The 17,968-nt window shown below is 38.7% G+C and overlaps 2 protein-coding genes across 3 annotated transcripts in view; one reads left to right on the forward strand and one right to left on the reverse strand.

Moving 5' to 3' along the window:
• The window catches only part of ATF7IP (activating transcription factor 7 interacting protein), a 125,070-nt gene extending 118,799 nt beyond the window's left edge, over positions 1 to 6,271 (forward strand). Inside the window, exons 13-15 of one of the 2 annotated variants that reach the window (XM_029206389.1) lie at positions 2,103 to 2,285; positions 3,906 to 4,018; positions 5,205 to 6,073. In XM_029206389.1, the coding sequence (XP_029062222.1) occupies positions 2,103 to 2,285; positions 3,906 to 4,018; positions 5,205 to 5,627 (719 nt within the window). In that variant the 3' untranslated portion in view covers positions 5,628 to 6,073. Of the gene's footprint in view, positions 1 to 2,102; positions 2,286 to 3,905; positions 4,019 to 5,204 lie in introns of both variants that reach the window. The other variant, XM_029206388.1, reaches the window with a different exon arrangement.
• Positions 6,272 to 10,492: 4,221 nt separating this feature from the next.
• Positions 10,493 to 17,968, reverse strand: part of PLBD1 (phospholipase B domain containing 1) — a 67,990-nt gene continuing 60,514 nt past the window's right edge. Inside the window, exons 9-11 of the mRNA XM_029206391.1 lie at positions 13,578 to 13,763; positions 12,791 to 12,897; positions 10,493 to 10,766 (exon numbers count right to left, since the gene is read on the reverse strand). Coding sequence (XP_029062224.1) covers positions 10,599 to 10,766; positions 12,791 to 12,897; positions 13,578 to 13,763 — 461 coding nt within the window. The 3' untranslated portion in view covers positions 10,493 to 10,598. The remainder of the gene's footprint in view (positions 10,767 to 12,790; positions 12,898 to 13,577; positions 13,764 to 17,968) is intronic.

Below are 17,968 nucleotides of genomic sequence, written 5' to 3' on the forward strand. Positions count from 1 at the left end.
TAGACAGAAAATTAGCTCATTTAGGTAAATACCAATGAGCGTGATTGCTGGATCATACGGGAAGAATATGTTTGGTTTTGTGAGACACTGCCAAAGTGTCTTCCAGAGTGGCTGTACCATTTTGCATTTCTGCCAGCAATGAGTGTGAGGAACTGTTGCTCCACATCCAGCATTTGGTATTGTCAGTGTTTTAGATTTTCACCATTCTAATAGGTTTAGTGGAATCTCATTGGTATTTCATTTGCATCTCCCTAATGACATGTTATGTTGAGTATCTTTTCGTGTGCTTGTTTGCCATCTGTTACCTTCTTTAGTGAGGTGTCTGTTCAGATTCTTTGTCCACTTTTTAATCGTGTTGTTCATTTTCTTATTGTTGATTTTTAGGAGTTCTTTGTATGTTTTGGATAATAGTCCTTTATCAAATATGTGTTTTGCAGATATTTTGTCCCAGTCTGTGGCTTGTCTTCTCATTCCCTTGAGATGAATTGGATTTTAACCCTAATTATGTTAGTAATAAGTTATAAAAACTATAAAGTATTTTAAAAAAAGATTAGACAGAAAATTAAGAATAGTCCTCATTGTTACTTTGAAGGCAGTGTATGTTTTTGAATGCAGTATGACTTAATTTCGTGGACAGTCTCAAGTAGCAGCACTGATACAGAATAGTTATAAAGAAGAGTTCAATTATATATGTCTTTGCCACTGTAAACAGCAGAAATGAATATAGTTTCTCTGGAAGGGATGAGTGTAATGATTCATTCTGATTATAACCAAGAAGTTATAATTGACTGATCAAACAAGAATTTTTAAATGATTCTTAACTAGAAATAGTTTTAACTGGCCTAACACTACTGTCAGAACCACTAATATTCTACCTGCTACCTCTCAAGAAATTATAAATCAGACATTTTCAAGATGTCGCCTGTATCTCCTAATCTGTTTGGAAGCCAATCAAGACAGGTTGTCTTCTTCAAAAAATAGCCTATTGCTTAAGAGATTTATCTGCAAAATGCTTATATAAGCACTCTTCTCATTAAGGTATACATTGAGCTCACATGGAATTTGATCCAGTGAAATAAATTAAAATGACAGTCACCTAATTTAGATAATTTAGAAGGAAATGTCATTATGCAAACCCATGAACAATACAGATAGTAAAATGGGGAATAAGGAGATGAAGAGATAAGTATTCCTCCTTGTATACTTTACTTTTTTCCGCTTTTGAAAGACTCACGTTGAAAGTTAGGATATGTAAAGACTAAGCAGTCTCTTTATTATATCCAGTGTTTACCTCCAAATTTATTTTATTATAGAGCCCATTTTTCCATATGAAAGTATATTTATTATTGGTTTTTATTATATAGTTAATATGTGGTCATTTATAAAATGAAATTCTAATTCAGAGAGTTATCAACAAGAAACTGTTAACTCCTGAAATCATTACTGTATTTCTGTGCTGTCAGTGAACATCTAGGACTCATATTTTGATAAATATGTGTTAATATCACTCAAGGCATTAATGCTCTCTGGAACATAAATTAGGAGGAATGCCACAGTAGAGAAGGAAGAAGCCTGTATTTTAATGGGTGTTTTATTGTTTTGAGTAAGAAATGGTTTGGCTCATCTGAAGAAAATGTCAGTTATAATAGCCAGTTTTTTTAAACTGTGGGAACACAGAGTTACTCTCTTGGATTTATACCCATTGGTAGAAGGCCTGGAGGGCCGAAAGTTCCACTCTGCTAAGAATAATTTAACACTGAGGAAGGGAAAATTTACTCTTTTAAATCACTCCTATAAGATCATACTCTCAAGGTCTAAACCCTTTCTTCATCTTCACTTGCTTATTTAATCTAGTTAAACTAGAGTAGGAAGGGCATTGGACCTGGTTGAGGTACTCTTTTCTTCTAAAGCTTGGATTGTAGTAGTATTAATTTTGATTGGCCCTGTCATTCTTACCTTTCACGATTACAAAAGGAGTCGCTTGTCTCTAGTTCTCTTTATTATAGTAAATCAGATTTTGTATAAAGTTAATTATCATTTAATACTGTTTACTTAGCATAACATTTACTGCATTTTTAATATATTTTTCTGCTTTTCATTAGCGCCAACCACCGTGAATGTAACACATCGTCCAGTAACTCAGGTGACCACGAGGCTCCCTGTACCAAGAGCTCCTGCAAACCATCAAGTGGTTTATACAGCTCTCCCCGCACCACCAGCTCAGGCTTCCCTGCGAGGAACTGTTATGCAGGCTCCTGCTGTTCGGCAGGTCAATCCCCCAAATAGTAAGAGACTCTTTTCCTGTATATGGCTCCAAGTTACATGTAGTTCTTTAGCACTTAGCTGGAGTAGCTTATATTGACATTAGATTTAGCAAAAAGTGCTAAATATCATATTAAAACTATTATTAATTCATTTTTCTTCCCTTAGGAGAGTTAACCAGAAAAATTGGACTTGTATATTATCTGATATGTGTTCTGGGTGTTGTCTTCAATTTAATTACTTATGGCCTGTACTATCACAGTACCCTATTTGATGTTGGTCTGTACTCTATTAAGAGACACCTTGCCTAGTTAAAGTGGGAATGATCAATTGTGACTTAGCCCAGATGGAGATAATGGTAAAAGATAGCCTCCAATGAGAGAGTCTTAAAGGTATGGAAAGTGGCTGAGAAATAAAAGATGGGAAAATGTTAAAGGTAACTTGTAATTTCCATATGTATATGTATGTGTATATAAATGGAAAAAATATATATATATATTTTTAGTAGTAAAATATATCATACAAACAAGTTTCTGTAAAAGATATATTTAAAATTTAAAGAAAAATGGCAAAATGAACCACGTATGAACTCCCCACCAGCCTAAGAAATAGAGCTTTATCAGTATCCAAAAGTCTACTATATGCCCGCCTTTAATTGCATCCCTCTCCCTTTCTATCAGAGGTAACCATCATCCTTACTTACTTTCTGTTTTTCTGTATGGTTTTGCAATCTATATATGTATCACTAAAAATATTTAGTTTTGCAAAATTTAATAGCAAGGGCAAATCCAGCTGTTTAAAGAAACTTCAGTAATGCCATTATTAGGTGATGGCTTCTAGGAGAAAATAAACTAAGCAGAGTCTTTGGTTCACATTCTGGCTTCAGCTTTCTCAGGTTTACAAGAGCTTTCTCTGGGGAAATCAGTCAACTGTGTCATGAATGAATTCTGGGAAACTGGGCTCACCCCAGTCAGGGTACATGGTGGTACTGAATATATGGCAGGAATATGGTTGAGGCATGGGTGGCTTCTAAATTTTCTGCTTTTGTTGCCCTGATGTATGTCAGAAGAGTTTTCTGTTGGATGAAATGAGTATCCTCAGCTGATCAGCAGGGCATGGAAAGAAAGAGGAACCTCATTAACGCAAGGCAAGGGTAACTTCCCTCTCTTGGAGGCGGCAGCGATCTTTGTGAAGATAGCTTCAAGTTTTCTCTCTTTAGAGTCACACTGCTCCATTCTGACCTGTTTGCCTTGTACATGTCTACAGCTCCAGTGTTTCAGCGTTCTAGGATTTTCGGTTATAGTCCTTTTGGTAGGGACGGCATTTATTTCTCTCCTGTTCACTAAGTCTCCTGTTTTCCTCTTTCTTGATTTTCTCTCTCATTTGGGGAGCATATATCCTCCAGTGGCTACTTGAGGAAAAGTTCACAGAGGTAGATTTTATTTTGGTAGCTCGCATATGTGAGAATTTCTTTATCCTCATGCTCAAATAATACTTTAGCTGAGTATAGACTTATGGAAAAATAGAAATATTTTTCCTTTTGAATTTTAAAAACATCACTTTACTGACTTTAAATGTTTAATTCAGTGTTCTACCAAATTTGGAATAGAATTCTAATTTTGTCACTGAATTTTCTTTTATAGGTGTTACAGTTCGAGTGCCTCAAGCAGCTACATACGTTGTAAACAATGGATTAACCCTGGGATCAACAGGACCTCAGCTCACAGTGCATCACCGACCACCACAAGTGCACACTGTAAGTGTGGATGCTTGGTTTCACAAAATCCTCACCTGTAAAGCCGTCAAGTATCATTGCAGTTGGTACCTTTTTCTTTAAACTGGTTATATCAAAAGGAAATGACAGGTCTTCTGTGTCTCCAGCAGACGTTTATTGAAGAAAATAGACCTTACCATTGTGAGCAAATGTTTGTAGGGAATGGTGGTTGAGGATTACTGAGTTTGCTTGTGGTGGTGAACAGTGTATAAAAAGAGTCCACATCTGGGGCATGCAAAGTGAAATAGACCATTTTAAACTCATGGTTAAATTAAAAAGAGCATTTTGGAGTATTAAAAAGGATATTTTAAAAAGTATCTTTTCATGTTCTAACTTTAGTTTTTATTTAATACCTTTATTATAGGTATGGCCGCTAATGTACAGAGGGGTTGAGTAACCAGCCCAAGGTCATACGTCATACATTTTCGTCATCTGGCCTTAACTTACCTTTCCAAATGTGTATGTTCTTCTTCACATACCCGATATCTAAATAAAAGTTAATACTTGTTTTTGCCCATAAATCCCCTCACTTGCCTATCCCCATGCCCTTGCTCATGCTTTTACCTACTGGCAGAAAGGTCTGTGACTATTTCTACATTTCTAAATTCTATCTTTCACAGTCCAATATAAATGTCACCTTTTTCGTGCTGACCAAGGGAAAAAAAATATACATTCAGCGTTAAATGTGCTTACTTATAAGAATACGCTGCTGTCCTTATATGGGAAAGCAGTTTGAAAATGAAAGTAGAGTTGATACTCAAATTTTACATGATAGACTGCCACACATGTTATTTTAAAATGTTATGTTATATTAAAATATCTGTAGTACAGATCATCAGATCATAAATTATTTTGTTAGAAGTAGATGCTTATTTCAGTTTTTATCAAGATGATGTTCCATCAGCAAGGGCTTTTGTTTCCCAAGGAAAACTCAGTATTTTAGACCTCAAACGTAGAGTGGGAGGAACCTTAGCTCTCATCGTGCGGGGCGTTACTGGTTACAAATCATCAACTAGAACTTGCCAGAAATGGCATGGGGTCTGGTGTCTCCCAGGGTCCTTGGTGTAAGGTGAAGCCCCTCTAAATGTTCTCTAGGATGCTGTGCTCTCCCTTCAGCAGCGGCCCTCTTTGTGGCCGTTATAAACTGGCGTGCCTCTTCCTCCTCCAGGAGCCCCCCTCACGCCCTGTGCACCCGGCGCCCTTACCAGAAGCCCCGCAGCCGCAGCGCCTGCCCCCAGAGGCCGCCAGCACATCTCCGCCTCAGAAGCCGCACTTGAAGTTAGCCCGGGTGCAGAGTCAAAACGGCATTGTGCTGTCCTGGAGCGTCCTCGAGGTGGACAGGAGCTGTGCCGCCGTCGACAGCTACCATCTGTATGCTTACCATGAGGAGCCCAGTGCCACTGTGCCCTCCCAGTGGAAGAAGATTGGAGAAGTAAAGGCGCTTCCCTTGCCCATGGCATGCACTCTCACCCAGTTTGTATCTGGAAGCAAATACTACTTTGCAGTACGAGCCAAGGATATTTATGGACGTTTTGGACCTTTCTGTGATCCTCAGTCAACGGATGTGATCTCTTCTTCCCAGAGCAGTTAAACCTTGGGGCCTTTATCTCTTCCTCCTTCTTCAAAAGTTCCACATTTGGGTCTCGCTTTAATCTTGTGCATGATACCCATTGTAAAATCCACACTGTGCAAGATTTCTTGGACAGATGTGTATATACATTTGTTTATAATCAGAATAAACTCAGCCCATAAAGCAGAATCTTTTCCTGAACAATTCACGCTTCAAGGGTTTGAAATGTAAATGTGCACCTTGCTTTAGTTTTGAGGCTGGGGTATATGTGTGGGTGTTTGTGCTTTTCTGTATTTATATGTTTATTGCAGTGGAATCTCCCATTTTCATTCTCAAATTTACCTCTCTTCCAGTGTGAAGTAAGTAGATCAAAGGATTTGAGGTATGTATCTGGCATGATTCTGCTTCTCAGAGATCTGTAGGTTCATAGATAAATGATTTAAACTGAATCTAAATGGAACCCAAAGAAAAAATAAAAAGCAAAATGGTTAAATAGTTTAAAATAGGTTAATTTGAACACAGGAAAGGATCTGTTCATCTTTTCTTCTGTCTCTTCTGGGTTGTCAGTTAGATGAAAAAGATTTGCAATGGGCCCTCCCTCTTCTAATCTGGTTTTTCCATTTATTTTGTGCCTTAAAGATTAATGACAAAAGTAAACAGGGCCATTTGTCCATTATTATTTACTCTTCCCTGACAGCCTTTCACCCTCATTTCTCCTTTATCTCCACCAAACGTAGCACATCTCCCTCAAGTAAATTTTAGACCAAGCCTTTTATAAATAGTCTCATCAGTGACATCACTACATTTAACTCCAAAAATTTGACTTGCTCTTTTCTTCCAAGAATATAAATGCTTTTTATTTTTGCACCACGTTGTGTAAGAAAATTTTCCTTCAAATATATTTTGGTATCTATGTTGCACAAGGTTTTAGAGATGATGAAAGCAATTCTAGTTTACCTTATCACCCAAAGCATAGTATTCTTTCAAAGGAAGTAAATTTCACAAAATACAGTAACTATCAAAGGGAAAGCTCCATTTCTTCTTTATTCTCCTGTCATTCTTCCTGTCTTAATCTTTTAACTTTGTTTTGATGGTGCTAAGTTTTGTCTGATTTACCGTATGTCAGCTCTGGATAGGATTTTTAAAGTATATCCTTTGGAGTCATTTTATGTAACAATTAGATATAACTTCTGTGCATCTCTGTTCTTCTTCAAAGTTTTAATCAAGTTCAGCTTAGGTCATGGATTTTCTTTATGAGTGCCAGCTATACGTGGTATCAGGTACATGTTTGAGTGTAGATAGCTTAAGACAGGAGAGGTGGTGTAATTTGGGGGGTGAGAGCGTGGTTGGCCATACGTGGAAAGGAATTTGTGGAGTTTGTGAAACAAATTTTCAAGTCATCTTCCCATATCATATTTGAATTCATACTCCTACCTTCTTAAATAAGTTAGTCATTAATTTTTCCTGGAATTATAAGCAGGAGCTATGGCTTCAATATTAATGCTGCTTTGTTTGCAACTTCGGTGGCTTGTAATAAGGAAGCATTCTAGTTGTAAAGAAACTCTTTAGAGACTTTTACCGGTCAGTGTACTGTCACGTTGGGTGTGAAGTCTGATTGATGCTGAAGAAAGCCTACAGATTGCCAAAAGTAAATCCAAAATCTTCCTTTTGCTTTCAGAAAATGAGACCACAATAAGAATTAAAGTTTCCACTAATTGTATTTGCCAACCAACTATGTAGACGTTACTCATTCTAGTACTAATGATGATGGTAAAGAAGTTGCCAATGTCATGCCAATGAAACTTTAAAGGGAGAAATTGATGATCTTCTAGATGTGTGTGAGCACCTATCTTATATCTGCATGTATATATGTTTTTACCTGCAATGGTTGCAGTGTTGATTATGTGTTCAAGATCATTCCTGTCTACAGAATAGAAAGCCCACGTTCAAAATTGTTCTTTATTGACCGGTTTTGTGGTCACTTGATAATAATTTGCTTACCTAGCCTAGAAAGGTGCCCTTGGTGAACGTTTTTTATTTATATTTACTAATCCTTTTTTTTTTTAAAGGTTTCATAGCATTATATAATCAGGTGAAGAAAGCCCAGTAGAATGAGAATATTATTTTAGCCTATATTGTGTCATTTCTGTCAGAGAAAAATAAATAAATAGTAACCCTAAAAATAGATTTTCTACAGTAAAATAAAACTTTATTACAGGTGGTGGAGGGAAGGTACAAAGAGAAATTGTGATTATTTGAGGGAAAAGATATTATGAGATGGTCTCCTTCAGTTAGCCTGCCATGGGATTTATAGGCAGCAGCTGTATTGGAGTTACTTATGGGTGCTAGGCTAGAACTCTAGGCTTTTATTTGGGGCAGGTTTTCATGTTGAGGAGTACTTTCTTTTTGTTTGGTTTGTTTCTTTGGGGACAGAGAATGGAGGACTCAACTAGAAATAGCTACTGGTTACAGATTTTTTTAATAGCAGTTCACACTCCATGGTACCTTTTTTTATTTCACAATATCTTTTCACAGAGTGTTATAAATAAACTTGATAATCCCATTTTGGGAATGCAAGTTTGCTACCTTTTTAGCCTGACAATACTTGTGTAAGTATTGCCTTGTTGGAAATCCTGGAAACTTCTGATACTTCAGCCTGAAATATAGGATGTTTATATGACATTGAAAGGTAATTGTGATGTTTGTTACTCTCTACTTTGCACTTTGTCAGAGTAATCTTCACCCTGTTTTAAGTGTAAGCTTCACATTTTAAAATTATGTTCTTGCCAGTAAATTTATAAATTACATACAGAGACATCTGTTGTTAACAGGTAACTTTACGAGGTGACTGTATCCCGCTATTTCTCTGGACTCACTTTTAAAATATGCGGAGAACTGTGTGCTGTTTAACACAGAAGTTTATGAGAGAAGTGAAGGTAGAGCTTTCTTCCTTGAGAAGTGAGTGTTTATTGGGATACCATTTGCCTCACAGAGAGGTGTTCCCCGCTCTCCTGACCCCCATTGCCAGATAGTAAATGAAAGGTTTAATTGAAAACAATGACCTAAAGCAAGGAGCTTGGAATCTTAGGACCATCTGTCAGCAGAACTCCTTAGGTGGGCCGCACCACACAGTTCTCTTGCTGTATTGGATTAAGTGTTAACGTAGTTTTGTTTGTTTGCTCTTTTGCTTACACTTTCAAAATGATCATTTATGCAGCAAGGTGTTAATACTGCATACACTTTTGTCTTATTCTGCGAATTTTCCAGTACTGTACAAGATTAAGAAAATAATGCCTGTGGTATCCTCCTCTCTCACTTTTATACACTGTGATCTTAGCACAGTAGGTTACGGCAAACACTTCCAAGTGTTCTCCGGGACTTTCCTTCTTGGGCTATTATTTCAGTATCCTATGATTTATTCATTACTTTAGCTTTATCATTGGCCTGTTTTATTTTAATTTCCAGAAATACCATGTCCCAGTATTAGATTATTGAAAATAACTCTATCTAAAACCAATGTATGATTCTGCCTGCCTTACTATTTACTGGGCAAATGAGGCTCCCTCCCCTTTTTAAAAATTTTGGGACAAAAAAAAAAAAAAGATTAGAACAATGCCTATAAGGTGTTTTGTTAGTGCGGCAGGTTTATCCAATTCCTAAAACTTATTCCCCTTGAGCCAGCCAGTGGGGAGGAATAGGATGGTACAAATACATGCTTTGTCTTCTGGTCAAATTATTTTATCATGCTAAATAAGTTTTTCATTTTTTTTTATTTGTAGAGTCAGTTAATACCCATCATTTATATTTAATTGCCATCTTTTAAAAAAATTTTGTTTGTAAATAAGGTAACTGGGCAATCAAACACCTTTTGGGAAATCCTGGCTTTAGTGTTTCATCAACCATTTCAAATTTAAATATAAAAATAATTCCTTTGTAGTAAACTTGCATCCTGATTTTTCTTTATTGCAGTTGAAAGTGTAAATAATAAGACAATGTAAGACCTTCCTAATGTCTAATAGAAACTGGGCTGTACCAAGTTGCCCTATTTTTATTAGGTTTCGAAGGTTTTTGTGGGGTTTTTCTTTTTTAAATGTACAGTAGAGTGTTGTCTGTATAAGTGTTAACTGTAGTGGGATTTTGTTCAGCAAGCCTGAAATTTATACTTTGAAATAAACTGCTGGGTTTTTCACATCCTGTGTGCTCTGATTCATTCTGCTTGTTCTCAGCCCTTGTGTTTCTTTGTTTTTTCTTCTGGGAGTCTTTCACCTTGTTGAGAGTCACTGTTACAGTGTTCAGTATGGCTCGTTTAACTTAACTTGACAGTACCACGGTACTCAAACCACATATAGTTCTCCAGCTTTGAAAGAAAAGTTTGTTATGCAGAGTTGCTCCCAGATTAGATATGCTGCTTTTAACTAACGGGAGACAACATTAAAGTCTGCTGTATTATGTGCCTGTCCTGCGCCAGAAAAAGACTCAGCTGTTGCTTCCTAATGACCAGAAAGAAGAACACTATTGGAGTATTCCTACTGCAGGTCCCACCACCCCCTAGAGCCCTGTCATCAAGCACATCCAGCTGGGAGAAGGGGAAACAGCATGAGCAGTACAGACTGTTAGGGGCCAGGCCTGGAAAGAGTCCACTCGTGAGAACGCCGCCACGTGGCACAGCTGCCCAAGGCAGCCTGGGAGGTGTGGTCTGTGGGGCCAGGCTTAAAAGCAGAGAATGGATTTTGGTGAGCGAGGGAGCAGCTTCTACCATACTTTCTTGTGTATAAGCTTGTGTGCTAAAACGGTATTGCCGTTCATCGTATGTAATGTTTTCTTCTACAGTGCTCTACCCTATAGTAAATGCTTGTTTTAAACATGACAAAATTGGCAGTGAAAAATGAAAGTGATAGACTGGATTGAATATATTTTAAGACTAAGTCTGAATGGGAAAACGTAGTTAAAATAGTGCCCTTTGTATCTCATCTCCCTCCATTTCATGTCAAGTTACAGAATTGGTTTCATGGTAATAAAATCAAAGTTGTAGGCCTCTGGCATGCCCTCATGGAGAGTTTTGTTGAAACGGCTCCAGTGAAAAACAGGGAGGCCACCTTGTACTGTGGGCCCACTAATGGCATAGGCTGTGTACGCGGACGCCAGGTGGATATCTGCCACCTGCAAAGAGAGGAGAGGGGGACATTTTAGGAAACCGCTGGGCAAAAGCTAGACTACATCCCTGCTGTACTTGTCGTTCCTGCTCCTCGTCCAAAGTCACAATATTAGCTCCCCTTAAAGTGGAACCTTACAGGCTTCCACACGAACGTTCTTCTGCATCCATCCGGCATTCAAATGTGCACTGACCAGTAGAAGTGTGTTAAGCGAACCGCCAAAAGTGTGAGATCTGGAATCAGGTTACTCATGTTTGGAATTCTAGCTCCAAAACGTATTTTGACTCCGTTTTCTCATTTGTAAAAAACTCTGCTTCATAGAAGAGTTGTCATAAGGATTAATGAGAGCAAATACTTGAAGCAGTGCCTAGACTAGATTAATTCCTCAGTAAAAGTTGTTATGAATCAGGGCACTAACGAGTATTAAAGTAGAAGGAACTCAATGAAAAGTGAGGTCCGTGGTTCTTAAAAGCACTTGAACATTGGGTAGCAGCAGATCTTAAGCCTAGAGGGGAAAGCAGGAAACGTCTCATAACTTCTGGTTTTCCTCATATTCAAAATGGCTCAAGAGAAATGATATTTTTAAAGTATATGCTTCAACAGAGACTTTTTTGATGAAAAATTGGCAGGCTCTTGTCTCCTGAAGAAAGTAAAATTTGGCAGATGGAAGCTTGGCTTGGGCTCTCCCCAGTTCAAGTAATTCTCTTTGTGTGTTCTGGAATGGATATAACGCTTTTCACACACTTTACTGAATGTTTGCAAATGCCATTAAAAAGAAATAAATGCAAAAGCATTCACTGGGGCTTCACGTGTGCCAGGCTCGCTACATCCACTAAATTTTTCTTACACAACATTTTGAGAGTCATTAAGGCTAATGCTTGGCTCAAACTATTCTAAGGCATCTTCTGTTTAGACATTAAGCTGATAGAAAAAATAATGTATGGGGGGGTTGGCATTCTTACAGTTATCAGAGCTTCAGATAGAACAGTTAACTCCGCTTGTAACAGATTTCTTCTAGAATTCAGGACTGGAGATGCAAATGAAAAGACATATGCCCAAGCCGAAAGTGCAAAAGGATGTGGTAGAATGATTCCTTCCACCAACTAAATGGCTAACTCACAACCTTGGACATCCCAAATCCTGGTAAATTTTTAACTAACTAGCTCTCTGAGGGAAAAAGACCCCTATTTGTAGTGTTTGCTGATTTCCATGATGGAAATATTCCACCACTTCAAGCTATCAAGTTGGTGTCAACTATTTTAACAACTGGTTCTCACAAGCCTATATGAGTGGGCTTCAGCCCCACTGCAAACTTTTTATTACCTATATTGTGACACATTACGGCACTTAACAATTCTAGCATAGTGAAAAGTCTTTATTGCTTGAGCATCTGGTCCAATACTTGTTCCTTCAGCTACATTCAATTCCTGTGTAACGTGAAATCACACTGCTCTCAGTATGTTCTTTGGACTTTGGGCCGGTCTGGTAAACCTTAAAACCTCCACAATATCACCATCATCATCATGATGACTGTGTACATTTACAAACAACCCACTAAGTACTGTTGTGAACATTTTATAGCTATTAAGTGTTGATTCTTCACAACAACCCTTGAGGCAAGTACTCTTATTTCCATTTTTTGGATGAGGAAACAGAAGCATAAAAGATTATGTGGTTTACAGCTGAGTGGCCGAGCAGGAACTGGAAGTTAGGCAATAGGACCTACCACCAGAATCTCTGAAAAAGCTGATTCCTGAATTGAGTTTGTGTTTAGAGACATTATTGTGCTTTATGCCACAAAAACCTCTGCAGCTCTGCCTTTAAAAAGGCCTAGGTACTGGTAGAAATTAAATCCCAAAACCAGTAACGACTGGATGGGAGGGGAGTTTGGGGGAGAGTGGATACATGTTACCTATGGCCGAGTCACGTTGCTGTGCGCCTGAAACTACTGCAACACTGTTAATTGGCTGTACTCCAGTATAAAACAAAAAGTTAAAGAAAAAAAACCCAAAACCACCAATAGCGTGTTACCTTGGTGTCATAGCAACCTCCAGGACTTGGGCTCAGTGAGTTCAGGTCCTCACGGCAACAGATGGTATTGCAGGGATCGCCGTTACTGTAAGTATCGTTCTTGTAATCTAGGAAACAGTGATGGGGAAAAGCGTGAGCACTGACCATTCTGAGATCCACTTATCCACAGTAAACTGGACCTGTTAAAGCCTAGATGATCAGAGCGTATACCCCAGAGACCTCCTCGGCCCAGCCTGCTCCCATATACAGAAGTCACCTCCGACTTGTACTGGGAAGAGGCAACCGCCAAGTCCCCTGCTCCAGGCTCAGCCTGGTCTCAAGAACCTTGCACAGTGAAGAATTGGATGGAAGAAAGGTAACAGAGGACAAATGTACCTACATTTTTTTAAACAAAATAGATACAAATCTGACTCGATACTGTTCATCAAAAATAAAGTATTTATGAATAATTGCTGTTTTAGTAGCTGCTTTTCTCCTTGGAAGGAAATCTGTGTTTGGGACGGTAGGGTAAAAAAAAGTACCCTACATGGGTTTTTTCTTCTGTGTTTTACATATAACTTTTTCAGTTAAAAAAAAATGTAGAATCTTCTTCCCTATCATTTTTATAAAAGAGGACAAAATTCTATTTGTTGTGTATATAATATGCATAGTATCAATTGAATACTAAATAATTCAATAACTTCTTATAATTCCTTCTAGTACAGAGATGATAAAATGACATGGATTCTTTATCCATGGGGAAGAAAAGGAGTTTTGAAGAATGATTCTTGAGAAATGTGCTACGTACTGTTGTAGCGCATGATATATTTCATGGATTCCATATCAGTCACTTTCCCTTGGTCACGCCGGAAGATTTTGGCTCGTGAAGCCAGATCGTAAGAGTACTCCAAACCCAGCTTCTTAACCAACATTGGATAGCCGCTCCAGTTGTAGATTTTTTCATGGAAAGGAATGTTGTAGGAGGGCCAGTAGCCTAATTTGGAATGGAAGGGAGGGAAGGGTGGGATGGACAGGGAGGAAGACAGAAGAGAGAGGAAACCAAAGAAATGTTATTCGTGGTACTTTCTTTTGAAAATTGGCACAGCTGTGTAATTACAAAATGATACTACATAGAAAATAATGACTGTGAACCCTGGCAATCAAACAGATCCTTTGACATTTACAGACTCGGTAGTCCTCTAGATTATTCCATGAGGGGAAGAAAAGCATCAGGGTTCTTTGGGTTTTCACCCCAAATTCTTAAAGCAGTCTATTAAGCAGAAGATTATCTGAATTCTAGGCTCAGGGTTGAATAACTAGACCTTAGGCAGTTAACCTCATTCCCCCAACCCCTTTTTTTTTAGCAGGAGGGGGGAAAGGAAGAGTTCATAATGTGAGGGGAATGGAGATGGTCTTTACGGTTCCAGTAGGCGTTTAACTCCTCTGACGCTCGACATTCATAAAGGCTCAGCTTCATTCAGAGCTTCAGTGTGCCGAGGACACTAGGCGTCAAACATGTGACACACCTTTAGTCAAATCAACATTTCAGGAACAGCTCAGATTACAGTGGCCTAGGGTATTGCCTATAGGACAGTCAACCTTCAGCATTCGGGGATTAATTCCCACTCCCATATTCTCTTAGCCCTTGTCTGCCTTTTTCCCTTCTTACTGTTTTATAGGATCCCCTACTCGGGGGTGAACTTATTAAGAGAAAACAAATGACAAGACATTCAACCTTGCTGATTCTGGGGCACAGAGCCAGCATCAGGAAGAAGTGAGATAAAGACAACATTGAAAGTGCAGGCTAAAAGTCACATTTATTATTGCAGTGTACCTAGCTTATACAGCTTGGGAGTTAGAGTGCCTGGACCTTAAGCCTGGTCCTGCCATTATTAGGTATGTGACCTTACACGAATTTTTTAACCTCTCTGTGCCTCAGTCTATAAAATGTGAACAATGATAGTACTTACCTTATAAGGATCATTGTGAGTGTTAAATGAGTTCAAACAGATGGAGTAGCTTACAACAGGGTCTGGTACTTGGTAAGCACTAGATGAATATTAACTTTTATAATTATAGTTCTCTATGTGAATAGCTCAAATGAATAATAAAAATGGCCGCTTTATACTTCACATTTTCATAAAGCTTCATGACTAAAAAAAGATTTAAAATAGAGTATCTTATATAACAACACAATACCTGCTGATGTATAAATATTACATCCCTCCTTCTAAAGGAAGAAACAGAGGTTCAGAGAGGTCGAATGCCTTCCTTCTGACTAAAATCACCCAGGGCTTCTATCGGCGTATCACAGCTGCTTCCAAATACTAGGAGGTTTGCGGGACTTTTTTTTTTTTTTTTTTTAAATGGCTATATGATATCGCTTAATTATTTAGGAAAATCACATGTTTCTTTCTGAGCCTTTCTTCCCTTACAGTAAGATGGTAACAAAACTACTTATCTGGAAATATGTTAGGAAGGTCAAACAAAGGACTATAAGTAAAAGGTATGTCAAGTATATAGTAGACACTCAATGAATTTAACTCTGTGTTCTTCTTGCCTCTGGGGGAAAACAAAACAAAACTACAGAAAGATCAGCATCAACTTGTCTTAGTCCCAGGGTAGATTTCTTCACGGGATCTAGGAATGGGATTGCAAAGAACCTGAATCTACCAGCATATAATCAGAGGCTTCCTGTTATTATCAGGCTCTTAGAACCAAGTCAGACAGCTAGGTTCTCAGTTTTGAACTGCCATGCCAACCAAGTAGCCACCTAATGATCTGACTTCTCAGGTGGATTTTCCAACAAGAAGAGGAGGTAGTTCCGCTACTTGGTAGCATCTGATCTTCTTGAAGTTTCCACCTTAATTAATTCTGTTTTATGCACATTATATGCATTTAGCTGGCAGGAGCCACCCTGGAGTGAGGCGGTTCCCTCTGGGTGTCATTACAAAATGGATTCGAGGACCTGGGAAATGAAGGACCGGCCCTGATCCCCAGGACCCATACCGTATCTTGGTTCTGTTCCTTCTCATCTCTCAGCTGATCTATTTAAACAGTTTCCTAACTCCCTCCTGTCTTCTCTCTGACCTGTGTGTTCTCCCTTTTCAAAGACTCCAGTTTTCTAAAGGATAAAGGCTAATTTTTAGTTTTTTGAGGAACCTCCATACTGTTCCCCATAGTGGCTGTACCAATTTACATTCCCACCAACAGTGCAAGAGTGTTCCCTTTTCTCCACACCCTCTCCAGCATTTATTGTTTGTAGATTTTTTGATGTTGGACATTCTGACTGGTGTGAGGTGATACCTCATTGTAGTTTTGATTTGCATTTCTCTAATAATTAGTGATGTTCAGCATCTTTTCATGTGCTTTTTTTGGCCATCTGTATGTCTTCTTTGGAGAAATATCTATTTAGGTCTTCTGCCCATTTTTTGATTGGGTTATTTGTTTTTTTGATACTGAGCTGCATGAGCTGTTTGTATATTTTGGAAATTAATCCCTTGTCGGTTGCAAATATTTTCTCCCATTCTGAGGGTTGATTTTTTTGTTTTGCTTATGGTTTCCTTTGCTGTGCAGAAGCTTTTAAGTTTAATTAGGTCTCATTTGTTTATTTTTGTTTTTATTTCCGTTACTCTAGGAGGTGGGTCAAAAAAGATCTTGCTGCGATTTATGTCAAAGAGTGTTCTGCCTATGTTTTCCTCTAAGAGTTTTATAGTGTCCAGTCTTACATTTAGGTCTTTAATCCATTTTGAATTTATTTTTGTGTGTGGTGTTAGGCAGTGTTCTAATTTCATTCTTTTACAAGTAGCTGTCCAGTTTTCCCAGCACCACTTATTGAAGAGAGTGTCTTTTCTCCATTTTATATTCTTGCCTCCTTTGCCGTAGATTAGGTGACCATAGGTTCATGGGTTTATCTCTGGACTTTGTATAAAGGCTAAACTGACTGCTCATCAGGATCCAAAGGCTGTATTTTCCTCTGACTACCTATCTTCCGTGTCACAGCCCTCTCTCTAGCTGTCTTGGGCTAATAGTTTCTCCTTCACACCACGGTCTTCATGCCTCTACTTGTTTGACCTTGTCCCCTTGTCAAATTGCTGAGCTCCTTTCTAGCCTGTAAACCTCCACGCAGACATCATCTTCTCTTTCATTTATTTAACAAATATTCAGTGAGGACTTCTTATGTGTGCTGAGCACTATGTTCAATGCAAGATGTTAGGACTTGCTAAGTGTCGGCAATGTGCTCAAGAATCGACAAAAATTATCTCAGTTAATTATCATGACAACCCTGTGAAATTGCAAAGGTCTACACTCCCACATCGCAAAACTCCTGGGGGCCAGATGTGTTTCAGAATTCAGGGTTTTCCAGATTGCAGAACAGCAATGTGTAAATTACAGATGATGTTGCAGTCTCTGTGGGGAGCCCCTCATAATCAAAGACATTGATAACTCTGTAGCCTGATGTATAAATTCTCTCCAGAGGAGAGGAAATAAATAGAGGCCATAAATAGTTCAAGTTAGTTTTTGCTGCCGAGTGAGTTCAGATCAGGTCATACTTGGCTACCACAAGTGAGCTAGGACAAAAGACAAAGGAACAAAGAACTTTTAGAGTTTTGGGATTTTGTAATTACGAGTAAGGGACTAGGAACCTGTACCATTACTGTCAGGTTTTACAGATGAAGAAAGTAAGGCTTGGACAGAGTGGATAAGATTTTGAGGAACAGACAGTCAAATCAAGGCAATGTGACTCCAAAACCAGCACTTCCAACGTCTGGGCTGTGACCCTGCCCTCCAGAACCGCCTTCTCTCATCCCTCCCACTGACAGCGTCACCACCAGGTTTGCTACACCAGAGCGTATCACTGCTGTTTGCTTTCTGGGTTCTAATAGCTTCTTTAGGTGCCTTGCTTCCCTATCAGATTGTGTGTTGGGGATTCTACATCCACGCTTTTCCAGTCCCTGGGCCAGAGTAGCACTCCCATAAATAGTCGCTGAGCTAAAATTTTACTTGGGAACCCAGCAGGGAAGGTAACACTGGAACCGTAAGTAGTCCTAAGATTGTGAATGCCTGGCTTTGTCCCAGTCTACGCATAAGGGTAGATCATGCTGTCACGTAAGAGTTTGAGGCGCAGGTTTTACATGTTGTGCTGAACCTGGTCATTCTTTCCCTGTGTGACTAGCAACGGCATTCCCCTCCTTCCTT

Source organism: Monodon monoceros, unplaced genomic scaffold (assembly GCF_005190385.1).
Source record: "Monodon monoceros isolate NGI ecotype Baffin Bay Population unplaced genomic scaffold, NGI_Narwhal_1 Super_Scaffold_6, whole genome shotgun sequence".
Classification (NCBI taxonomy): Eukaryota; Metazoa; Chordata; class Mammalia; order Artiodactyla; family Monodontidae; genus Monodon; species Monodon monoceros.